General features: G+C 58.3%; 8 protein-coding genes across 8 annotated transcripts; 3 read left to right on the plus strand and 5 right to left on the minus strand.

The window, feature by feature from the left end:
- Positions 1-162: 162 nt before the first annotated feature.
- BXZ73DRAFT_77696 (histidine-specific methyltransferase) lies at positions 163-4,475 on the minus strand (the record flags this gene model as incomplete). Its single annotated transcript, XM_048022719.1, has 12 exons — positions 163-602; positions 1,085-1,166; positions 1,218-1,257; positions 1,307-1,414; positions 1,488-1,689; positions 1,718-2,015; positions 2,180-2,368; positions 2,428-2,469; positions 2,597-2,974; positions 3,029-3,144; positions 3,206-3,897; positions 4,156-4,475. 12 exons carry the CDS (start codon positions 4,473-4,475, stop codon positions 163-165), a joined length of 2,907 nt encoding a protein of 968 aa, XP_047877733.1.
- A 2,298-nt stretch (positions 4,476-6,773) lies between these two features.
- On the plus strand, positions 6,774-7,012 carry BXZ73DRAFT_101586 (uncharacterized protein; the record flags this gene model as incomplete). Its single annotated transcript, XM_048014953.1, has 2 exons — positions 6,774-6,855; positions 6,912-7,012. 2 exons carry the CDS (start codon positions 6,774-6,776, stop codon positions 7,010-7,012), a joined length of 183 nt encoding a protein of 60 aa, XP_047877734.1.
- A 1,788-nt stretch (positions 7,013-8,800) lies between these two features.
- On the plus strand, positions 8,801-10,297 carry BXZ73DRAFT_90100 (acid protease; the record flags this gene model as incomplete). Its single annotated transcript, XM_048025507.1, has 5 exons — positions 8,801-8,941; positions 9,042-9,141; positions 9,200-9,276; positions 9,402-10,134; positions 10,197-10,297. 5 exons carry the CDS (start codon positions 8,801-8,803, stop codon positions 10,295-10,297), a joined length of 1,152 nt encoding a protein of 383 aa, XP_047877735.1.
- A 2,446-nt stretch (positions 10,298-12,743) lies between these two features.
- On the minus strand, positions 12,744-14,242 carry BXZ73DRAFT_47214 (uncharacterized protein; the record flags this gene model as incomplete). The annotated part of the gene is made up of 3 exons (XM_048019836.1): positions 12,744-13,587; positions 13,648-13,841; positions 14,120-14,242. The coding sequence occupies 3 exons, from the start codon at positions 14,240-14,242 to the stop codon at positions 12,744-12,746; spliced, it is 1,161 nt and encodes a 386-aa protein (XP_047877736.1).
- A 741-nt stretch (positions 14,243-14,983) lies between these two features.
- Positions 14,984-17,026, minus strand: BXZ73DRAFT_47185 (uncharacterized protein; the record flags this gene model as incomplete). Its single annotated transcript, XM_048019833.1, has 4 exons — positions 14,984-15,562; positions 15,613-15,773; positions 15,832-15,973; positions 16,031-17,026. Coding segments are annotated over 4 exons (1,878 nt in total), but the record flags the coding sequence as incomplete, so codon positions are not given.
- Positions 17,027-17,709: 683 nt separating this feature from the next.
- On the minus strand, positions 17,710-18,544 carry BXZ73DRAFT_90102 (NAD-P-binding protein; the record flags this gene model as incomplete). Its single annotated transcript, XM_048025508.1, has 3 exons — positions 17,710-17,837; positions 17,894-18,187; positions 18,217-18,544. 3 exons carry the CDS (start codon positions 18,542-18,544, stop codon positions 17,710-17,712), a joined length of 750 nt encoding a protein of 249 aa, XP_047877738.1.
- Positions 18,545-20,124: 1,580 nt separating this feature from the next.
- BXZ73DRAFT_77702 (kinase-like domain-containing protein) lies at positions 20,125-21,278 on the plus strand (the record flags this gene model as incomplete). Its single annotated transcript, XM_048022720.1, has 2 exons — positions 20,125-21,147; positions 21,249-21,278. 2 exons carry the CDS (start codon positions 20,125-20,127, stop codon positions 21,276-21,278), a joined length of 1,053 nt encoding a protein of 350 aa, XP_047877739.1.
- An 840-nt stretch (positions 21,279-22,118) lies between these two features.
- BXZ73DRAFT_47095 (Aldo/keto reductase) lies at positions 22,119-23,449 on the minus strand (the record flags this gene model as incomplete). Its single annotated transcript, XM_048019811.1, has 9 exons — positions 22,119-22,306; positions 22,357-22,409; positions 22,466-22,591; positions 22,646-22,740; positions 22,798-22,879; positions 22,928-23,037; positions 23,097-23,227; positions 23,287-23,350; positions 23,405-23,449. The coding sequence occupies 9 exons, from the start codon at positions 23,447-23,449 to the stop codon at positions 22,119-22,121; spliced, it is 894 nt and encodes a 297-aa protein (XP_047877740.1).
- Positions 23,450-24,151: the final 702 nt, after the last annotated feature.

Raw genomic sequence — 24,151 nt, forward strand, 5'->3', positions numbered from 1 at the left:
CTGGGCGCCACCATTCCGGAGCCACATTCACCGGTCACCTTGTTGCGACGCTATCCAGTCTCCGGCCATGCCTCCCCAACTCTACGTCGTACATCCCACCGACCTCCAATATGCACCAACCGTCATGCGCGCGCCCTCGCCCTCAAGCACCATCGGCACAGACTACGGGCCGGACGAGACGACCATGGTCGACGCCGAGCTCTCCGAAAGCGAGTTCGAGCGCAAGTGCGAAGACGCGATCGGCCTGCACAACCCCCGCGCGGAAGAGGAGGAGGCGAGCCGCGACCCGCTCGTCCTCCCGCGCCCGTCCTCGCGCCACAAGCTGACCCCCGCTGAGGAGAATCGTACGTCTTCTTTCTGGCTCTCGTTTCTACGCACGCCGGAGTTCTGACGACGCTGTGCGCGTGCTTGCAGAATGTTTGAGCAAGTGATGAACAACCTCCGCGCGGCGGTGAAGAAGCTGGAGGAGGACGAGCTCTTCGACCACACCCGGGTCAAGTCCGCGGCCGCCGCGCTGGAAGACCCCCCGCCGTCGAGCGATGACATCGACGTTATCATGTCGGGCCTTATGAACGTGTCGCCTCCTCTCCAACATGCTGCACCTGGACGGGTCAAGCATGTTCTTCAACTCCAGGTCAGAACTGTGACGCCACAGTGGGGATATCCCGCAAACGCGTCGATGCATTGGCAATCGTCGAGACCATGAACGCGACGGTGCGTACTTTCTGCATTCATGCGAGCGAGCAAAGAAGGGATGTATGGAGGGGTGCATAGAGTAATCCATTGACGTATTCGCGGCACGACCGCGTCGCGTCCGGTCAGTGATGAACTCGGAAGTCAGGTTGGCGCAACTTGTGGCAGCAGACTGACGATCGCCTCCTCGCATGTTGTATAGTAGCACCTTGTGTACGGAGCAACGATTATGCGATTTGCTTGCTTAATACAAGACAACATGTGCAAGGTCGTTTGAAACATATCCAAAAACCTTTCCGTAGATGTACATTGGTATAGCTTCCTTTGCCATTCTCCCGTCTTCCAATACCAAGATATCTCAGATGTGTACGCGATGCGCGCGGTGACCCACGCGTAGGGGTATTGTGCTGGTAGTAGTTGCGCACCGTGCGCCTCTCTGCCAGACGAGGAATCGTTGCGTACGATCCGCCGATCTGCGATTCTCCATCAGGGGCAGCCGTGAACGCGGAGAGGCATCGACGTACCACAACCTGGTGATGGGTATCAAAGAAATCGGTCGAGTACCTGCACCAGCTGTCAGCGTCATACGCGAGCCCTAGGGAAACAAACGCACCCAGGGTACAGCTTCGACGGCACGAACCCGTCATACTTCTCGAGAACGGACGACGTCCATTCCCACAACCCGCCATTGTGACCCTTCCCTCCGTCCTTGTGCCACCGGCTGTAGGTCTGTCCAATTCAAAGCTTTGAGGTCAGAGAAACATTCTCGGCTCAGTGGTCGAGGCCCAACGTACGGAATTGGATGCCAGTTGCGGAACCCGATGTTCGCGCCTCCCTCGTAGCCGCACTCGAACTTGTCCATGAAGAGACGGAGCTCAGGCTCGGTGGGGATACGTCCACCCTTGACGGTCGCGTACTTGGAGAGGTGGTCGTACGACGACGCGAACGGCCAGTTCCTAGCGATCTTCATCGGGACTGGGCCGTACAGCGTCGCACCTTGAACACCGAGTCAACTTCAAATCACCAGGGTGAAGCAAAAGCAACACGGCTCGCACCAAGATCTCCCCGTCGATCTCCACCCAGCTCTTCGGGAGCTGGACGAGGTCCTTGCCACCCTCCTTCACATAGAAGTCGAAGAACTGTCCGTTGGTAACAGGTCGCCATTCGATGCGGAACCGTTCGACTTGCACGGTGCGCTTCGGGTGCTCGTTGTCCCAGCCGAAGTCGTGGCTGAGCACTTCCGTCGAGTCATCGTCGGCTTCGTCGTCGTCGTGGCCCATGGAAAGCGTGGCCGGGCCGAGAGTGACGGCTGGGGTCTCCGGCTGGGGATGCGTATCCCAAGCCTCAGCGAGGATTCCCAGGGAGGAGATACAAAGCCAGTGGGAGGATCGTGCCGGTGCCGGCACGCTGGAGGAGCATGTAAAGGAGTGTCTGCGATTGCCCTCATCAGAAACGTCGTGCGTATAACGAGGAGAATGCCAGCTACCTCGGCGTGAAATGCTTCGTGCTCCAAGGTCATGTAAAGTACACGGGCGATCTTGCGAGTGAGCGTTACTTTCCCAGACTCAATATCATCGTAGAGGTCGTGTACTCGAGTCCGCACGCGGGCCTGGAACTCCCAGATGCTGCGCAGGGAGGGCCAGTCCTCGTCGTGCAGAGGCACCTCGGAATGAGGCTAAAGGAATTGACCATCTCATCAATAGGGCGCTTTTTGTCGCGGAAATGAAGACCTACATGACATTGTGTCGGATCATCGACGATAGGATCGATGCCGCGCTGCGATAGGGATTAGAAGGCGGGCGCGATGCCGAGCAATGCACAATCAGGACAAACCTCAAAGATGTACTGAATGGGGAAACCCGTGATCAGGCATTTGTACGTGATCCAAGTCAGATAAACGCACCTTGAATTCCACAGGCTCGGTACCAGGTTCCTTGAGCAGTCTCGCCAGGTGGATAGACAGGAACGTGGGTATATGTCCACAGTAGAACAAGCAGATGTGCCGAAGGTCGATAGGCTTCTCGAACATCATCGACTGAGGAATCATCTCGCGTGTGATGAAGTCCCAGGCAGCCCACATGTGCCGCCACTCGTCAATAGTGGGGAGAGAGAATGGAGAACGCGAGGCATCCTGGGTGCGGCCAGGGGAGGTGAGTAGCGGGAACGAAAAGCGTGGGCGTTCCAGGAGCCATAGAGAGTACTGGGAGGAGCTGTCCGTCCAGCGATGCACCGGGCGAAGGTTTGCTTCCGTAAAGAGCGCATAGGCATCGCGCTCAGAGAACTACATGCTGGTCAAAATGGTGCCCGGCGAACACACACTAGGCGACCGGCGCACCTTGTTGGAAACCTCGACACGTACAAGCTCCCCTTTTACGAATGGGAAGGATGCTTTGCTCCCGGGGTCAACGACCGTCTGATCGCATGTGGACCTGTAATATGCCTCGTGACGGCCTAGCGTGCGTATGCACATCAGAACTGCGTCATGGCGAAACATCGAAGAAGGGGGGCTTACGGAGCTCCTCATTGTAACGCCCCACGTATTCCCACTTGTCTTGTTCAAAAAGCTTCTCGTCGCCGAGCGCTCGGCCGGCGCATGTTAACCCGTTCATGATGAACTTGCGCGTAATGCCGTTGGAGTCGTTGTATGCGGCCTCGATCTGCTTTCCGTCACTGCCGTGGTCGAGGCCGAGCAGCAAGGTGTTGCCAGAGCCCGGACGAAGGGGCAAAGACTTGAGGAACCGCGCATCTTCCCCGCGCGTGAAGTTGCCAAGTGAAGACCCCAGGAATAGGATGTGGAGAGGCGTTTGGACGCTAGGGGTTAATGGGGGTGTAGCCTCCGTACCCTCGGTTGGGACGGTGCGACTCCGATCCGACGAGTCGGAGCTGGGTGAGACGTCGCGCGCAACTGGCTCGAGGGGATACTTCGCAGTAAACGAAGTGTCGATGTCATTCAGACTAGTACGAGCGTAAAGGCCGCCATCCTCAATGAACTTGAGGCCCTCGTCGTAGGTGCCGCAGAGACCGTTGGTGGAGACCTTGCCCTGCAGTTCGGGTCCCATATCCGAGTGGTTGACCTCCATGAGTACGCGTTCGAGTTCACGTTTTTCAAGGTCGAGAGCGTAGTAGTTGATAGGAGGGGTGTTGAAAGGCTCGGGCACTTGACGTGATAGTGCACGGAGAATGAGGGAGGTCTTCCTGAGCGCACTGTACGAGCTATCAGAATGCACGCTTTATATACGCCGTACTTGAGACTCGGCGAAGGCGCGCTGATAAGATACAGAAGCTATACTCCGCGTGACAGATGTGGATAGTCAAAATGGGACTCCGCGGGAAGAAGAGCGGAAGTAGGGATAGAGATAACCCAGCTCATGTGATAACACGAAAGACAGTGAGCGCGGAAGGGATTGAAGCCAGTTGCCAGAAAGAGCACGAGTGGTTCGCGACATCAAGATGAAGACTCACCCGGCTCCCAGCTCGACTACATTCTCCTCGAGCGAATCTTGCGCGGGGTTTGCAGAGTGCATGACCTTCACGATGGTATCCGCCTTGTTCTTGAGGATCTCCTCCTCGGCGGGAAAGAGGTAGTACTCTTTGGCATTGGTAGTGATCTCATCGTAGATCTGGAGGCCAACCTCATCGTAAAGGAGGAGCGTGGGGAGTTGCTTTTCGCCCACGGGCTTGTTGAGGCCGGCGAGGATGTCGTCGCGCACGGAGGCGGAGGAAGGAGTTTGGCGGGCACGCATGTCGATGATATCGACACGGTTAGAGAGGTCGAGAGCCATGAATGAGAGGAGGGTACAGAACGGACGGAGAGAGGAGGGAGAGTGCCATGGCGGAAGCTGTATATATACAGTATGGTGGATGGCAGCACGGAGGCGGGCGAGTGGCATTGCATTGCCTGCAGTGGGGGCGTCAGCTTACGTCAGCGACGCCTCTGTTCCTGCTTACCTCTCTTGCTTGCTCAGGCCTTGTCTAGTTCACCAGAAAGACCCTCGTCTTTCTTCGCATCATCACTTGACCCGTGTGTCGCTGGGCGCGTGTCCCAGCGGCGTTTCCTACCGGGTCTGGGGAACCTCGACTCTGGGCGCTCGGGGTGCGCCTGGGTGCGCGCCCGACCCGCGGTAAGTATGACGATTGCCAGTCTGTGCCGCGAGCGCCTGGTATGACCCCCCATGACGATCGGGGCATGTACGTCAACCGGAGAGCGATGCGCCTCCTCCTCCCGCGAACGTGGCCTCCCGTGCCCTCTCACTTCACCCCCCCAGGGCCAACGTTGGCGAACGTGTGGACCACGGGCGCCAACTCCGAAAGCCCTCGGTCAGAAGTTCACAAGCTTCCACGGGCCCGGCCAGACATGGCACCGTTCACTGGCCACTGGGAGAAAATCTCTGCCGACAGTCAGCAACGAAGCACCTTACCGCCTGTGGGATGCACAGCTGACGCATCTTGCGAGTGCCACCACTCAGTCCCAAGCACCAAGGCTGGGACTGTTATGGCAATATCAGTGATGTGTGAACTGAGTCCAACTTCGAATTTACTCACACTTACGACAGCAAGCCACTCGGCCAAGGGCTTTCCGAAAGGGCGGTTTCCCCATCGGGACACGCACGCCCAAAATCCATTCCTTAGCGTCCATCATCAACGTCCAATATCTTCAGGTGCGGTGATTGAACCTTTGTGGGGAAGGATCCCAGTCACAATTTCGGTCCCGAAGGCTGGTCTGTGTGTCAGACCCCGGCCGATGACGGAAAAGTGTGGACAACTTACCAATGCTGACATGGTCGCTGACAATGTCACGCATATCAGTAATCATTCCTTTCGTTGATGTCCGAGAAGGAATCTCCATCAAGACTTTCCCAACCACTCTCAATTTGGACCGCCAGGACTCTGAGGTCGAGACATTGGAAAACAGCTCAGCGAGGTAAGACCTGCTGTTCATGGTAATTGTGCAGTAAAAGACGGGGTGAGAGATACGTCGACCAGAACGTGCGCCGAGGTATGCTTGCTAACTCTTGCGACAGTGATGTCAAGGACTCAAGGCAGCGTGAACCCTGGGTCTGAAAGCTTATACTGAGAGAAGTAAACAATAAAGAGTATACCATCAGGATCAATTTAACGAACCCTGAAGTACTGAAAACGGTGTGATAGTATTGTGTGTCTCCACCCCAAGTTCGTCGAAACTGGTGGAATGCTGCGAGTGAGCGACGGTGACACGGCCTTGAGGATTTTCGTCTGTGCTAAGGTTTCCCAGTGTCCATTTCCAGGGTGTGCTGTGTGGTGAAGTTAAGCAAGTGGCAGGTTTCAGCCAAGGAGAAGCACTAACGTTGACACCGCCGATAAGCAAAGGTGCCAGCGTTCATGTAGCGCCAAGGCGACAATCATAGTCTCCGCCACAAATTCGGTGGCGGAGTCATGTCGGAGTTTACGATTCGGACCCGCCGCCCAGCCCGTTCGTTTGTCCCACCAGTAGGTACATCGCACTGGCCAACGTCAAAGACCGGACACCGGCGTCAGGTCTGCGACCGACATCCATGACCTAGGTTTCGCACCATTCAAGCGTGTTTTCCGACCATTCAACCGGAAGAAAAACATAACTGTCACTGCTTCACGCCGGGGCGCATTCGTTTAATGCCGATGACGGGCCTCCCCACGGTCTGAGGGCTGAAAGTATATAATTTGCTTTCTACTTGTGTGTGCTCCACTCACTCACTTACCGCACTACAGTCTCAAGCAGTGACCATGCAGGGCGACGTTTGACAGAAACCCCCATGCTTCTCCGCACTGCTCAATGTGCATCACGCGCGCGATCGCGCTCGTACAACTATGTCAGCTGCGCGAGCATTTCCGTCACGTCCACCTCTACCATCTTCACCACGAGCCGCATATCCACCGCCACAGACCGTTCACCAGGCTCGCGAGTTCCAGTGCTCCGAATTCGAGTTCTGCTGCCCTTCTTCAAGATTGGTAGGTGTGGTCCGGGTTTCCTCCTTTAGCTGGCGTCGACGTCGACGCATTGTTCAGGCGATGGCGTATTCAAGATGGTGCCGAATGCCCAGATCTGACCGCGGTCGCTCAACGCAATGCTCGGCGGAAGTGCGGACAAGATCTACGTCGTCATCGGCGACTTCGCACACAACGGCGGGAGTGGGCTTGAATTCATCAGTCGGTGTCCTTTCCTTTCCCGCCTACCAATGGCCTACCTGGCTAGGTGGTCACAGATGGCTTTACCTTCCTCCAATGGTTCTATAGCAAGTACGACACTGCCAACAGCCGGATCAGGCTCGCGCCCACGGTCTTCACAAAAGAGGAGACCAACTGAAGGGCATGATCGCGATAGGTGACGGTCGCGTACTGTCATATGGTGAAAGAAATACTGTCTATTCTTGGTCTCTACGGTAAGCACATTCTCGTCGCGGATTTCGTATGCTTTCGTCTGGGTCTGATCCGTATGGGGCAGTACTCAGGGCCATCCCTTTGTACTTCCCCTCTATCCCCGACACTCTGTAGATTTTTCTTGAACTACCTTCTGCTGCATTATTCGTCTACCCTCTCTAGCTCCTCAAATTGTGCCCGGCCGTTATCAGGTCGGCTGATGGAAGAGCCACAATGAAAATGCAGTGCTGGCGGAAAACACGATTGACCGACGCAAGACCGACGATCAGCTTATCTGTTATACCAACGACTACTCCGGCGATTGCCACCCTCCGTGAAGGCGCGTGCTGCGTTCTCAGTTGCTTTGCTGACTTCCCCGCGTTCGCTGCGGGTCGGTTCACATTGTTGCTGTGCGTGCCAACCGAGAAGTCGCGAAGCCATGTGGGCGGGACACTGCGCAGCAGGGGAGGAGAGCATTGCCTCGGCTTCCATTGCCGTTCTTCGCCGGTGGCCCAGGTGGGACGACTATGCACCACCAGCGTATCTTTCTCGTGGTCTGACGAGGCCTACAAGCATAGGTGTGATGGCCTGGACTACGTTTGGCTCGAGCGTCGAACGCCGCTTGAAGAACTCGGAGAAGAGCTCAGTTATCTCGCCCAGGGCGTGTGTTGGTCATGCCTGATGCGGTGAACGGGCTCACATCCAGACAAGGAACAAGGTGAGCGCGAACTTCGCTCGTGGTGAGAGTTGTACGGGAGATGACGCAGAGAAGGGGACGCGGGTGCGTCATGGCTGCTTTTGCTTGAGCGAAAACCTTGCACGTCACCGCAAGGCCATCAACCCGCTTCACCATTCTGCGATGTCTCCGCATTCTCCAGAGACATGGGGGCTTATGCTTTCCACAGGACACAGACGGAGCAACGAGCCAAGCAATTTCAGCAGAGACGACATGCGGTGTGATATAAATAGCCCCCCGGCCCCGGAAGGGGGGCAAGAAGCAGGGCGGGATGGAGACCATTGTCGGGCACGAGCTGCCCGGAATGGCTTATCTCGTGGCCGCTGGCGGTACACCGAGCACATGCACGTTGGATATGGCCAGTTCCAACACCACGACCCCGCGGGGCCGTGTTGCCGGGGCCAACAGGGCCGCTGCGTCATCGACGCTCGTCGCCCCTTGGAGCGTCCCCCGCAAATCTCGCGACGAGTTGCCACAACGCCCTCGGCTGTTGTGATCCACCGACTGCGCACAACGACATCCTCGTGGCTTCCTTTCTCGTGCGCAGACGGAGCGTAGGATGCCGGATGGCCTCCAGCGGGCCCCTTGGACGACACTTCCTTGCCCACACCCACCCGATCAAGGCCTGTCTGTCTCGTCACCGCACACGGAACGATGGCTGTTCAACGTACCCTTGCGGAGCCGCGGGACTGATGCTTCCATTGTACGCGCGGGCTCGCATGCAACCATATTACTTATTTCTGGCCTTCAGGCCGTCCGACTCCGCTGCGCGCCACGAACCCGCTCGCGTCACCACCTCCGCGGTCGTTGCAGGGTCCTGTTCAAGGAAGGCACCGCGACTTGCCGCCCCTCACCGACCCTCGCCCCCGCGTCTAAATACAGCCTGTCTCCCCACCCCTCGCCTGGGATATAAGGCCACCCCGCATCCTCGGTTGACATCATCCTCCCTTCGACGTCCCCTTCTCTCTTTCCTACCACACACAACACACACAACCCCTTATGTCCATCGCTGCAGTCCCCTTCGTGGCCCGCCTCAGCTGCCGTGGCAGCGGCAAGGAGATCGTCGCCCGCGACCTTGCTCGTGCCCGCAAGATCATGCAGGGCATGAACCCCCACGGCCCCGCTGCCTTCCACGAGGCCGTCGCCGCCGCGCCACCACGGCCACCACCACGGCTCTGGCTCCGCGACTACCACTCCGGCAGCGGCACGACACCCTCGACTGGGGGCTCTGGGCGACTAGCTCTGCAGCGGAGTCGACGTCACCGACGCTGGCGTCACATACACCGCGTCCGTTGGCGTTGGAAACCCGGCGACGGACTACACTCTCCTCATTGACACGGGTGAGTTCGTCTTGTCTGATGTCCAGCGTCGTGCACTGACTTGGGGCGTCCACAAAAGGGAGTTCGAACACTTGGCTCGGCGCTGACAAGAAGTATGTCAAGACCAACACTAGCAAGAGCACCAGCAAGTCGGTGGTATGTCGCTTCTCGTTGCTTCACTAGCGTAGAAGACCTGCTGATACGCGCCGGTTCTTCCAGAACGTCAGCTACGGCTCCGGGTCCTTCTCCGGTACCGAGTGTAAGTTCCTTGCGTAACTCAGTGCGTACCCACGCTGACGTCGCTATCAGTCACCGACACGGTCACCATCTCGTCCGACCTTGTGATTCAGAACCAGAGCATCGGCGTCGCCAGCACCGCTCAGGGCTTCAACGACGTCGACGGCATTCTCGGCGTCGGCCCCGTCGACCTCACCTCGAGCACCGTCTCCGGCACGGACTCCGTGCCCACGGTGACGGACAACCTCTTCGCGCAGGGCCTTATCCCGAACAACTCGCTGGGGATCTTCTACCAGCCGAGCACGTCCGCGAACGGCGACATGAACGGCGAGCTCACGTTTGGCGGCTCCGACTCCTCCAAGATCACCAGCGACGTCACCTTCGTACCCATCACCTCGACCTCGCCTGCGTCACACTACTGGGGCATCGACCAGGAAGTGACGTACGGGCAGAGCACGAGCCTGCTCTCCGGCTCGGCGGGGATCGTCGACACCGGCACGACGCTCCTCCTGCTCGCGACGGACGCGTTCCAGGCGTACCAGAAGGCGACCGGGGCGACGATAGACCAGACGACGGGCCTGCTGACGCTGTCCGAGAGCCAGTTCAGCGACCTGCAGAGCCTGTTCTTCAGCATCGGCGGCACGACGTTCGAGATGACGCCGAACGCGCAGATCTGGCCGCGCTCGCTCAACTCGACGATCGGCGGCGAGGAGGGCAAGATCTACCTCGTCGCGGCGGACCTCGGCTCGCAGAGCGGGCAGGGCCTCGACTTCATCAGTGCGTGGACGTGGTTGCCTTCGATCTGCGCGGGAACGCTGATCGCCGGGTCGTTTTGGCAGACGGTTTTGCTTTCTTGCAGCGCTTCTACAGCGTGTACGACACCGGCAACAGCCAGGTCGGCCTGGCCACGACCGCGTTCACGGACGCTGAGACGAACTGAGTTGATTGACGAAAGGCAGGATGTGATGGACTACTGAACCATGGACAAGGAATGTGATTACGAAACACGCAATGTACAATGTGTCTAAACATCCGGTGTTATTGCCGTTCTTCGTGCAACGACGCACAAGGCGCTTGCCTGATCAAACTCCCACAACTCCGGGATGACGTGACTCCACAGTATATCTCGGTCCCGAGACCATCACATCTCCACGTATGTGGCGGCTCTTGCGCGAACGGGTTCGACGTCGACCTGCTTTGTATCATCCGTTCTGCTCTTCAGGAAGAGTGCTATCCGTAGGTGTGGAATATTCAGGACTGGTTCACTCTAGGCTAACTCTAGATGTGGGGGTCTTCAGCATGGATTCACAGCTGCGATCAGTTTGAGAACGCTCAATTACGATGTGCTCGTATCATCCTCTCAATGCTCACTCGACGCGATCTATCCCGCCTTATGTGCACATGTCACTTTTTCCAAGACCTCGCCCTCCTTCCATTACTCTCGCGCCCGGAATCCAAAGCACTTACCGACCCGAGCAGGTTGCTGTCATTTTTCGCCTTCCTTCGTCTCAACAACGGGCTCTTCTCGAGTGACCCTGATCAAGGAGCTATCCATCGACGCTCCTGAAGTAAAGATCAAGTCAGAGCTGACGGCCACGGCGCAGGTCAGGCACGCGTTTACCAGCATCCTACAGAACTGCGGCCACCTCACCACCCTCCACCTCGCCTCCTGGGACTACATCCTCCACCCGCCACTGCTCTTCCAGATCATCTCCGCCTCCCTCCCCCGCCTGGAAGCGCTCGCCCTCCGCACGACAGGCCTGTCGACCCCGACAGCCTCCGCCGGCTCGCCCGCCTCCCCGCCCTCCGCGCGCTCGACCTCCGCGCCGTCCCCCTCTCCGACGACGCGCTCTCCGCGCTGCAGCCGCTCGCCGAGCGGCTCTCCGCGCTCGCCGTCGCGCGCTGCGGCCCCTTCGCCGCCCCTTCCCGCGCGTGCGCGCCGCGGACGTCTTCGCCAAGCGCCGCGCCGCGGGCTTCCTCGAGCTCCCCGCCGCGTTCCCCCGCGCGGCCCGCCTCGTCCTCCGCGGCGCCCGCGCGCACACCGGCTGCCGCGACGCGTGCCCCGCCGCCCGCCGCGACGCGGAGCGGCACTGGGCTCGATCGGCCGGCTCGACGGTCGGAGACGCGTGGGCGGAGCTGGGCGCGCTGTGGACGGACGACCTCTGCGTGCTCTACTCGCTCGCGTGGCCGCGGCGCGTGCCGCGCCTCTCGCTCCCGCTCGACAAGCACCGCGCGTGGATGCTCCCGGCCGTCGTCGCGGGCGCGCGGGCGCGGACGCTCGAGCTCCGCGTCGACGCGTACGGGTGCCCGGCGGCGGGCGGGCGCGCGTGGGATGGACGTCCGGGAGTCGTACGCGTCGGTGCGGAACGTGGTCGTCCGGATGGCGATCGTGGATCGGCGCGATGTCTTGGTGGGTTGCTCGCGTGCGTCGGTGAAGTGGTAGCTGATCTGTCGTTCGGTCTGCAAGGGGCTGTTGGTGGAGGTGGGCATCCTGGACACGGCGACGCACCTTCTGCTCAAGTATGAAAGCCGGTATCTCCCCAACGACGCCACAGAAGCACTGGGTGACCCCGTTGAGCACGCCGAGATCGCCGTGAAAGGGTCCCCAACGCTGGTGTGGGTGGGGATCCATGTGCCTGGACTGCCTCTGAAGAGCCTGTGCGTAACGCGGCGGGCGGCAGACACGCAACTGAGAGAAGGCGGTGTTGCGTATGTCGCTGAAGAGGTGGAATCAGAGCGTGCCGTTAGCGACGTAATCAGGAAACGAGGGTTGGATGCTTTCAAGGAGGTCAACGAGTAGATACTGATGTATTCGAAGCTAAATCCCCTAGCATGACGCTGTCAACTTGATCTATTGGCGAACGGCGCGCCCAATGTGCGCGCGGCGGTCCCACGCGCGCAGCTCACAGATGTTGTTGTGGTCATAGGTGCAGCGGATTTGGAGTGCATGCCGTGGTGCATGCCGTGGTGCGCGCGAGATCGGGAGTACCCAAATGATAGGATTGCATCGGTTGTGCAAAACGGCTCCTGTGGAGTCGTGCTGTATCTTGTCCGTTCCCTCCTCGATTTCTCTCGGCTTTGGTAGACAGTCTTGAAATGACTTGTTTATTTTTTCGGAGCGAACGGAGAAGTTGTGCAAAGGCCAGAAATTTCTTCGTCACGAATTGTCACGTCGGCAACGACGAAGCGTCCTATGAGAAACGCATCCAAAGGCCATTCATCTTCACGTACAAATACATATGTCGTGATTGAGTTGACGAGAACTACAGGTATAAAGCGCGCATTAAGCAATAAATAAGCGACACAAAGGGAAAGGCATACAGCTTCACACACCGAACAATGCCATTCATAAGAGGACGTGTATCCATCCCCGAGAAAACCAAATCCTAAAACTCATCCGAAAAGTAGTCCGCAAGCGACTCCTTGATCTCCCGCACGCGCATGCTCGTCGCCAGCAACGCGCTCTCCCTGCAATGCGGCATCCCGTCCAGGAAGCCCTGGCTCGGGATCTCGCGATCCACGAGCGCCTTCATCATGCTCTCCGCCAGCATCGTCTTCCCGAGCACGTCCTCGCGCGCGAGCCCGGGCATCACCTGCGTCCCCGTCTCGAGCACGGTCCGCCAGAGCGCGCCCCACGCCTTCGCGCACCGCTGCTGGCTCGTGCAACGCGCGGTGTGCGTCAGCGGCGGCGCCTGGCCCGGCAGCGCGTCCCAGAGCTTCGAGAGCGCGTAGAAGCCGGCGAGGATGCGGACGCGCTGGGCGCGCGTGAGCGGCGCCCACGCGCCCTGCCCGCGCAGCATGAGCGCGTGGTAGGCGAGGCCGACGATGGGCCGCAGGTTGAAGCGTTCGCCGATGGTCACCGCGAGCGCGAGGTCGCGGCCTTCGCCGATGAGCCGCTTCCAGCGGGTGAGCGTCGCATCTAGGAGGTCTCCACGTTCGCAGAGCGCCGCGAGCTCGGTGAGCTGTTCGAGAGTTGGCGGGCTGGAGGTAGACGTCGAGGGGATACCTGGGAGGGTAGGAGGGTGATTGACAGGTATGGGCGGGGTGGGGGCGGAAGATGTCGTGGTGAGGATGTCGTCGAACGCGCCCGGCCGTGAACAGTAGGCGTGTAGTGCGGACAACGCCCATGTCATGATACTGCGGAACTGGTACTTGTGGGTGATGCGGACGAGGTTCGCGAGCTGCGTGCTGTTGGCGTCGGCTGACATGGCCACGGAGAGTTCGTGGGGCCTACCGCAGAGATGCCGACTTGTGAGGGCGAGCGCGCAGAAGCATGGAGAGCGGACTCACAGGGAGTAGAGGGCCCAGAGAAGTGCGCGGAACTCGTCCGCAGTATCACCTTGGAGGCGGATGGGGTTGTCGTCGCTCTCGCCCTCTTGCGCGACCGTCATGCTCGAGTCCGACCGTGCTGAGTCTGTTTCTGCTGAGAGCTGGAACATGGTCTCGAAAGCGGACTTGTCCTTGGTGAGAACAGAGCGATGAACCTGGACGGAAGAGCGTTAGCGCATATAGTTCACAATGCATAGCTTGGGTCGTGTAGGTGCAAGCCGCCCCGACAACCATCCCATAGTGCATATATGCTCATAGTGCATAGGCCGGGGCGATTACTGACGCTATGCATTATGAGCCTTTTGGCGAGCCGGAAGCAGTCGCGTATCCACCAGCCTGAACGCTCTATCGACGTCATCTCCATCAAAGCTGTTGCGCTAACGAACCCCGCACGGCTTTCTGCCCACCAGGGAAGCCCAGAACCGAAGCGCACCTTGAAAAGCGTGTTCTCCACCAAAAGGACGCTGTTTCCATCGTGGATGTAGTACGTGGGATCCCTGCTGGGACCGGGTATAGAGAGCATGAGCATGCCGTCGTTGAGGAATGAGTTGGTCATGTTCATGAGCGGACTAGGCGGAAGGGCGGATGGGCGTGCTGAGCCATGGGCGAGGGCTACGCAGAGTGGACGGAGCGTGTGCTGGCGAAGAGTTGGTCGCAGAAGTAAGGCTGCAAACCGAGACGTTGCTACAAAGACACTTTGACAGATAACTGTGCCGGTGGCGATCGGCGATATGCCGGGTCGAAGACGGCGCCAAGGAGAACGAACGCGTCGAAGGGCTGGCAGCAGCGCTGCGTGAGGGCGTAGTGGGTAGGTTCAGGAGGGCGACATGGGGAGGAGAGAAAGAGAGTATATAATTGGGTGAGTGGCAGCGGCCCACGCGAGAGCGAGCGCGGTGTCCGACCAAACCCCGCGACTGGGCGCTACGCCCATTTGAGCGCGCTCTCCTCCTTTGCTAGTACTGCCGCACATTGATGTCGATCGAGGGAGTCCCTCGTAACCCTTTCCGCGCGTACTGCTCACCGTGGCCGCGTCCGGTCCAATTATCGCGGCGAGCCCCAGCGGGCGCCGTACCCTCTCCACTCCCCAAGTCACTCCTTCGGACCGGCCCGGGGTGCACTGCACAAATCGAGATCGAGGCATTCGTGGACAAGAAGCAACTCATAATCGTCAGATGATATTTGCATCAATAAAAGACAGGTAAACGGTTGAGTAACGACATTTTTACAGGACTAACAACTGCTTGCGACATTCATGCCCTACGCCCCTCGAAGTCGCTCGCTCTGCCTGGCACCACGATCAGTACCGAGGTCGTTTGTGCGGGCGCTCGCCAGTGCTTCCGTCGACGTCGGGAACAGTCGGCCGACGTTTGGGTGGTTGTGGGTGTGAATCGGATCCGGACGACGCTCCATGCCGACACTTCAATTTCTTGGTCAACTTATTGCCACGCGGGTTGTCGTGCTCGACGCGATCTCCCGAGGGAAGGACGCCATGGTACTTGTCCAGGAGTTCGCGCCAGAAGACGTCCAGGTGCTCAGGATCGCTCCATTTGTCCTCAGACGTGCCGTCAGCCATCGGAGGGCAAGGACCCATGTAGTGCGACATCGTGTCCACCCATTCGCGGAGGGGCGGTGACCACCCGAATCCGTTTGTGTAACGACGGTCTATCAGGTTCTCTTCCTTGCCCGAGGGGCCCTCGTCGTCGAACATCCGGCGCAGCGAGACCTCTAGGGCGTCTTTGGACGCGCCGTGGGGGAGCCAGAGGAAGGCGCAGTACAGGACCACATAGAAGAGGGACTCGATGTCGTCTTGCACCCTGTGTGGTTTACCCAAGCCGACCTGCCGAACCATTCGTCTCGACATGAATGTGCACGATCCCTAGATGGATCACATCAGGAGCCACTTTAGTCATTTGGATGCGCAGCCACTGACCGTAATGGCGGACTGTATGTGGTCACTGGAAGGGAAAAATCCCAGCCGATGACGTAGCCCCGGCGGATAGGACTACTGCCTTCGCGCACGACAATGATGTTCTCTAGACCAATGTTACGGTGCAGGCGCGCCGTCTTGGTGAACGCTTGACGGAGAGCTGAAAGATGGTTGTGTCAGCACGATTGTTTATGATGGTGGCGCACGCCAGTGCTTACCGTGAAAGGCGTCGCAAGATGCGTGAAGTAATTCCGCCGTTCCAGAGAAATGGTTTAGGGGATACCCAACCATGTCGACGACAAGTCGATAATGAGACCTCGTGCCCAGGATGACAAGTTGACCAGCCTTAGCCGCCCAGTCCTCATCGAGGCACTTGACAAGCACGTGCACTGAGCCTCGAGATCATGATCTGTATACAGAAGTTAGACGCGCCTGTGGACGTAGCATAAAACGCTTACCGGGCAGAATACAAGGTGCGATAGGGGTGCCGTCCGGGACTACGCTGTGACAGACCAGTTTGGGTACATGGTCCACACCACCAGTGTTGAGTTGCTCGAGAATGAGGCCTTCTGGAATGCTCCCCGGAAACAGGATTCTCCAAGTATCTTTGAGAAAGGCGATGCGCCGTGTCACGGTGTCGACCGCCCAGTATCCGCGCGTTCCTCGACTGTGCCAGCGAGTCGAGCCAAGGACGGGTCTTGACACGATGAAGCGACGAGTGTTTGACGCATCCACCGGCTTTGGATGGCCGACAACGGGCAGGACGATGACGTTGCCCGGTTGGTAGTGTTCGCTGACGGCCTGTTCGAGATCTTGGCCTGCAAGGTCCAGTTGGAGTTGAACGTGTTGAGTGACGACGTTGCGGAAAAGGATCTCCTCCTGTTGTGATGCCCGCTCGACAGTGGTATCGAAGCCACGTCTCGACGGAGAGGCGTGAGAGAACAGCCAGAGGAAGTCGCAGAGCGCTGCCGGAGATTCGTGCACGTCTACGGACTCTGAAAGAACACAACCTTCTCTGTCCCAGCGGTACATCCTCGCGCTCGAGCCGGACAAGATGACAGTGTAGAGGCAGGTTCGATGCTGTCGCGTGAACACCTCGGAGACGAAGGCGGAGTGCTTGCCGTGAAGCCTGTGCCGTAAGCTTAGATCGTCTATGGTGCCGTGCACGTTCGTGCCCATCGAGCGGCCGAAAGGTTTTTGGGGTGGGTCGACGAACATGTCGTGCGACGGATTGCTGTTCACCTGGATGAACATCTCGACGTATCCTAGTTCCGCGCGAGATGACGGAGGTTGCTGTTTCACAAGTTCTGAGTTTTCGTCCGTGTAGCAGCATATGAGGGACGGGTGCTCCTGCGAACACTCAAACACAAGGCCAGGGCAACGCATCTTATTCCCCGTGGTCTTGTTCAATGCCTGCACCTGCAGCGGCGGTCAGAAGTAGTACACATAGCGTATAACGACAACTTGCCAGGGGGCCGCATATGTCTTCGCAAACGGCAGCGGCCTTGGGGACCGCGGCCCAAGCGTCGTCGGAAGACAGGCGATTGCTTTCGTCAATGGGGATGTCGCGACGAGAGCGGTGTGAGGGCTCCATGTAGTAGAGCTCGTATGGACGTATGAAACGGTCTAGGAAGTTAGATTGGGGGGCCGGTCCTATTGTATTCCGAATGCTTTGTCTGGCGTATGATGCAAGCCTCGTCGCCGACTGGAGGTTTTGTAGCGGGCATATTGCGCAGGTGCTTGAAGACAGAGAAGCATTGTAGTAACCAGCAGGATGGTGGAAAGACATTGCGATGTTGGCAACGGCGAAAGAACAGCAATAATGGGAGTGGCGGGGGAGTGGCGCAAAACTAGTGCCAGAGCGAAGCTTGAGTGGGCTGTACGATAGACCGTGCTCGAGCAGGGGACCTTTTATAAAGGAGAGGGCGTGGCTGTGATATGTCACCACTCGTGCACATAAGCACAGACCACTCCCAAACCGAACACAACAGACACTCATATCGGCCCATGCACATGTGCGACTCTCTGAACGTCTAGCATAAGAACATGACAATAAGGCGATGCTTCGAACAGCTCCTTCGGGCCCACATACCTCCTCATGGTGGCACTTCGTCGCCCTTCCAGTCCCATATCCGTCCTCTCTCGGCCGTCCCAAGCTTCTCGACGACCCCAACCAACTTCGCTGCCACATCTTCTGGCTCGAGTAGCTTCTCCGCGGGAACCCCTTCCAGAACGCCTTGCTGAGCTCCGTCTTCACCGTTCCCGGATGGACGCCCACACAGATCGCGGGCACGCGCTTCGCCTGCAAGTGCAGGTCGAACGTCCGCACGACCTGATTGAGCGCTGCCTTCGACGCCCGGTACGAGTACCAGCCCCCGAGCCGGTTGTCCGACACCGAGCCCACCCGCGCCGAGACGTGCACCCACTTCGCCAGGGCGGCTTCTTCGCTTGCGCGCCCGACGGAGGGCGGCGGAAGGAAGCGGGAGAAGTGCTTGATGAGGAGTAGGTGGGAGATCACATTCAGCCGGAACGTCTCGTCGATGGTGGCGAGGTCGAGGTCCGCCGGCTGCCGCTCTGGATGAAGGATGCCCCCGGCGAAGAACGCGAGAGCGAGGTGCGAGGGGGAGATTGGAGGCTGGAGAGGGTGCGTGAGAGGTCGGCCGCCGCGGTCGCGATGCTGTCTTCGGACAGGAGGTCGAGAGGGAGGACGTGAAGACGAGACCGATCGACTTGTTCCCTGGCGAGCGGACGGAGGATGTGGGCGCGGACGGACTCGGGCGACCTGGGTTCGTCTGAGTGACTGGCAGAGCGGGTCGTCGGAGAAGGGCGGTAGGTCGCGAACACAGGGTGGTGGGTGGTACGGAGAGTGTGGCGAGCAAGAGCGAGGGACAGTCCGCGCGTGGCGGGAGAAATGAGGACGAAGGGGGGCATGACTTGCAAATTGAGGAGCAGGTGTTGGGGAGACTAAGAACCGAGCAGCGCTGAGCAGCACTTACACTATTCATGGGCGAAATTCGAGGGTCCGGCGAAATTGGATCCTCGCTAATGACGTCGTCCCGTCGTATGCTATGGCCTCCATCGTCTTTCTCCATACGACCGCCCAGGAGGGTTGAACACTGAACGTTCAAACGCCGACAGTCCGCCGCGAGGATGTGAGAAGGAGAGAAACTACAGGCCACGAGAACGACGCGTCCATGTAATGGTGTGGTTTCAAAGTTGGATGCCACCCAGGCTAGCACGCGTTCGAGACATACATAAGTAGCCCAGGCTGGCGGGTGGAGATAGTTGAGCGAGAGGAGGACGCGTATCAAGGAGCAGTGCACAGAGTTAAGAGTAGCAGCAGCAGAATAAGCCACCACGGCAACAAAAATGTGCCCGTGGCCGTAAGGTGGCATGCAGTCAAGACAAGATTTCCTCGCGCGCTCCCGAGTGTTTAGCTCACGTCGTTCCTTGCCACCATGATCTCCATCGTCCGGCCTATTTCCGCAACCACTCCTCGCTCGCCTGTCATCTAGCAGCATCACGCGCAATCTATTGCAAGATAGTCTCACAGCCATGTTCAATCTTCGGAACAACGCTTGCCGTTCACATCAGGCTCTGGCAAGTCACAACAGCAGCGCCCGTACGTCCACCAATTGCCAGTACACCCTCTCGCAAGCCCGATTGTGCGGCCCAGAGCATAACCAGCCATCAGTTTTTCGTGCGTCCGATACCGGTACTTGCGTGTACACATCTAGCAGGCAGGCACAGTAGAAATACTTCAAAGACACCGATACCTATGGGAGTTCTCAGCACAAGGCATTCGGCGATGCGCCGTGCCTAAAACCAACCCTCTAACCCCTCCGTCAGAGTCCGTTGGTCTGCAGCACCTTCCTCCCTTATCCCTTCCATCCCATACACAACCGATCCATCTCTCGTTGAGCAGAACAGGACCATGGACCATCTAGGCAAGTCATCCATTGAGGGGTGCGCTATAGGTTCCGTCAGGGTACCCGCACGGATATTTGCATCGCAGCGCCTGAACGACCCGCACAGCGGATGTCGGATATCGTTGCGAGTGGCCCTGAACCGCTGTCTTGTTTTTGACTGCCTGCAACGTTGCTCAACGCGGTACGTGACGAAATCTCAGCTGAATGCTCACCACGTCGCTGAAGAGATCATTTCTAGACTGCGGTTCGCATTGCAGCTCCACCACTACTTTCACCTCCCTCACGACCCCGGAAGGCTCGTCGCACCAATTCCGACGGACGGCCCGCTCTGCGTTCTCGGATGTCGAGATCCTAACCTTCCTACATCCGCTCGGCTGTCGGAGCCCCGCTGCGCGCCGACTCCGCTCATCCGCTGCATCGCGGGTTCGACGACCCCGTCCGCGGTGGAACGGACACACGATCGGTTTGCGCAGGCGCATTCTACTACTCGGCCTCAGGAGGCCCTCTCCGGTATGCATAAAGAGCACGGTCGCCGCCCTTCGAGCATTTCTACCTCCCCTCCGTTCTCCACAAACACACACCATGTCTCGCTACAGCTCAGGACGTCTCTCTAGCCCTTATCTCCCCGACCTGCCCTGCGGCTTCCTCGTGGATGCAGGCCGCTACGAAATCCTCAACCGCATCGGGTCCGGAAGCTTCGGCGTCGTCTACCGCGCGCTGGAGCGGGTCCCAGGCAGCGACGAAACCATCGTCCGTGCGATCAAGGTCATGCCCTTCCTCCACACCGGCGGCCCGTACGGCGCAAACGCGAAGGAAGCGAAGGAGCGAGCGGTCGCGACGATGCAAGACCGGGAGATGTCCCTGCACGAGCGCGCGTCGGGGCACCCGAACGTGGTCACGCTCCGGCGGTGCATGTACAGCGACAAGTACGCGTACATCGTCATGGACTACGTCTCTGGGGGAAACCTGCGGCACGCGGTGCGCGAACGGATGTGCCTCGCGGACCGGCCGGTGGAAGTGAAGCGCATCATGCTCCAAATCATCGACGCCGTCGCGGCGTGCCACGAGAAGGGGATCTACCACGGGGACCTGAAGCCGTCGAACATCTTGACGGACCTATTGATGACGCAAATGTTTCTCGCGGACTTCGGGATGGCGTCGGACATCCGGGAGAGCAAGGAGTTCAGACACGGAACGTATCGCTATATCTGTCCAGGCAAGTGGTTGTCAGCAGTGGAATCACAGCAGTATCAAGACGCTCACACCTCGCCATGTCCGACAGAGGGCCTGGGCTACCCGGCTTTGTCTTTTGATCGACAACAAAACGACATCTGGGCGCTCGGTATCATCTTGCTCGAGCTCGTTTGCGGCTGCACCATGTGGGAGGAAGCCACCACCGCACACGCGACCTTCCGCCAGTTCATCCGCAACCCAATGTCCCTCCGGCGGACGTTCCCCCTCTCCCCTGCGTGCGTCAGCCTGCTGGCACGCGTGCTCGCGGTGGACCCCGCCGAGCGCCTCTCGCTCGCTGAGTTCCGCACGGCGCTCTGCGAGGTCCCCTCGTTCTGGATACAGGAGTGGGAGCTGTGCGCCATGGGCGACAGGGTGCGCATGACGTGGAACATGCACCGCCGGCTGCGGCCGTTCACCCAGGGCTTCACCGGGTACATACCCGAGGAGGATTCGAATGACTCGTCGTGGCCCAGACGGTCCGAGTCCTCGAGCAAGGGCTGTAGGGATCTGAAGCCTCGAGAGAAGCGCGTCGTCGAGCTGAGAGCGCGGAGTGTTTTAAAGCATTTCGGACGGGGATTTCATATCCTGCGATGTGGTCTCCCTGCTCCCGCTGCTGGCAAGAAGGTCGCTTGGTGACCCTTGTATTCAGGTGAGTTTCGGCCATGTTGTTCTACACCCAGTCCTTGACGCTAACGCCCGTTCACTAGATGTTTCCATACGTAGACACCAATGCATTCCTATACTCCAGAAGTCCATCTCAGAGCGATCTCTATGACGTTGAGAGCTGGTTCTTCAGCTTCCTCCGCCAGCGTCCCAGTCGTGATCCCACCGCGACGAGGATGCGGTCGCCGACCGCCCGGTTAATGGCCTCGGCCAGGTGCATCTAGTACGCGGGCACGAGGTGCTAAGTTTTCTCTGCGGATCGTCGCCCCCGGAAGAGACGTCGGTGAGGTCCACTGGAAGTGACGTACGCAGAGTGAGTGCAGGCGCGTGCGGGAATCGCGGTGTGGAAGGTCGTTGTCTTGTCGTCATTGTCCGAGTACGCAGCAGATTCGTTTAAGGCGCGAAGCTTCAAGGTTCGAGAGCAACATGTGTATCATTTGCAAACTCGTCTGGGCACTATCTGACTGCCTTTGCGAAAGTTGCTTCTCGAGCATCTTGAATGGAGAACGAGCTCGGATGTATTTCGGTAACATTTCTGAATCTGTACAGTTAATCCTTGTTCTACACATAGAATCAGTATGAGTGGCAATAGTGGTCTCATTTCGCTGACTTTCCGTATGTGGTAATGTAAGAAGCAACCGAAGCTCAAGCTCGACGGTATTATACGAGTAGACGACCTACTACCACACATACATCCAACGATAGGCGAAACGAACCAAGAAACACAGCTGAAATATCAGTTGAAGGGTGATCGATGCGATCTTGAACCATTTTCTGACGTTAGCCTTCTCCGACGTCATAATAGAGGTAGAAGGACCCTTCGCGCCGGCCTCGTCGATGGCAGAAATCTCTTCATCCGTAAGCGGGGCTAACAGCACTGGTTACAGATATGAATGGGCAGATGATCAGAGAACGCACGAAGCTCAGCGACCGCCAGGTACTCTTGCAACCGCCCCTTGTTTGAGCTCGTGCTACGGTGTGAATTGGTGAGACGCACGAGAGCGAGCGGAGGGGCGAGAGTACGCACGTCACAATGGCAACGCCCTTGCTCTTGACCCAAGACAAGAGAACTTGCGTAGTGGACGCCCCCAATCGTTTTGCTGCTGCTTCGACAGGCTTATCGACAGGGCCGCCCGGGTATTTCGTTATGGGTCTGCCAGCGCGACACATGAGAGCATTGAATGAATAAGCCAAAAAAAGTACGTACTGCAAGCTGCTGTATGCTTCTGTGACGATACCGTGCTCCGCGCTGAACTCCACTAGCTCCTTCATCTGAGCGTAGTTGTACGGATGGAACAAGATCTTGCACTTGAATGTCGGCAAACGAGGAAATTACCGGTAAGGTAGAGAGAAACGCACCTGATTCACAGCAGGTTTGACTTTGGCAATCTTGAGAAGATCTTGCATGAGCTTCAAGTCGAAGTTGCTGACCCCGATGCTCCTGAAAAAACGTCACGGAAGGGCAAGGAATGAGGCATGTGCGACGTACCTGGAGAGCCCGTCCTCCTTGATCTTCTCGAAGTCCCGCCAGTTGACCTCCAAATCGGTGATAACCATTGGGTTGTGAATCAGGTAAAGGTCAACTTGCTTGACACCGAGCTACGGATAAAAATGTTGACGTGTTGTGCAGGAAGTATAGCCGAATGAGATGGGCATACGTTCTTCAGACTGTCTTGGATGGCCTCGGGAATGGTGGTGAGACCCGACCATTTGGTGGTGAGATAAAGGTCAGAACGGCCGAGCCCACTCTCATGGATGGCGCGACCGACGCTGTCCTCGGTCTTGTACCCTGACAATGCCACCACGTGTTCGGATGAATGAGGCTAGGATCGGAAAGAAGGAACATACATTGTGCGGAGTCGATGTGCGAGAACCCGGCCTCAATGGCCTGGCTCACGTAGTCCGTCACGTCCTATGCAGGAGGATGGGGTTTAAAAGGTGTTAAGATGGAGGCGCACGAACGCACCTGACCCTTCCACTTGGACCCGGTGCCGAATGCAATGGCGGGCATCTGCGATAGTGCTCTTGTCAGACGTTGGCGGATCCACACGCGAGCATGGAGGTCGTCACCTCGTTGCCATCATTGAGCTTGACCGTGATGCGTGTCATGCTGAAGAGGGAGGGCGTAACAGTGTGGAAGCAGCCGAGAGACAAACGCGAGGAGTCGTGGGCAACATCGCGTTCAGGGCCCAGTCCTGATAACGGATGTGCTGAGTGAGCGCGGTCGACCTGTGCTCGAGATCACTGCCTCTTGCGAGATTCGCAACACCCGGGACAGGCGCGCCGACCAGCCGGCCATGGTTGAAAGGGTGACAAGTTGAGCAGCTGAAGACCAGCAGGATATGCCCAATGTCCATTTCGCTTCTCGAATTCATCTCGATGTTCGGTACCCTATCCTCGATCACGATCACAGCGCCGGCGGCCCGCCGCGTGGGCGCTTCATGGGTGGCTTGAGTCTGCTTGAGTGCGCTTTGCTGCGACTCAGAGACTGCGTTGTCTCGCCCATCCATGTCCTTGATCCAATTCCCGCCATTTATCGGGGGACCGGCTGCTGCTTCATCTCTTCTAAACCTTACCCTCTGTTTTCACTTTCTCTGCCGTCCGCAAGGGCCCAGCTCCTCTTGGTCTCCAATCTTCGACGACGCATGTTGGTTCTCTTCGCTCATGTCACTATTGCGAAGCCATCCACCACGGTACAAGGAGACAAAGGCAC

This window comes from Epithele typhae (genome assembly GCF_022376455.1).
Source record: "Epithele typhae strain CBS 203.58 chromosome Unknown BXZ73scaffold_25, whole genome shotgun sequence".
Taxonomy (NCBI): Eukaryota; Fungi; Basidiomycota; class Agaricomycetes; order Polyporales; family Epitheliaceae; genus Epithele; species Epithele typhae.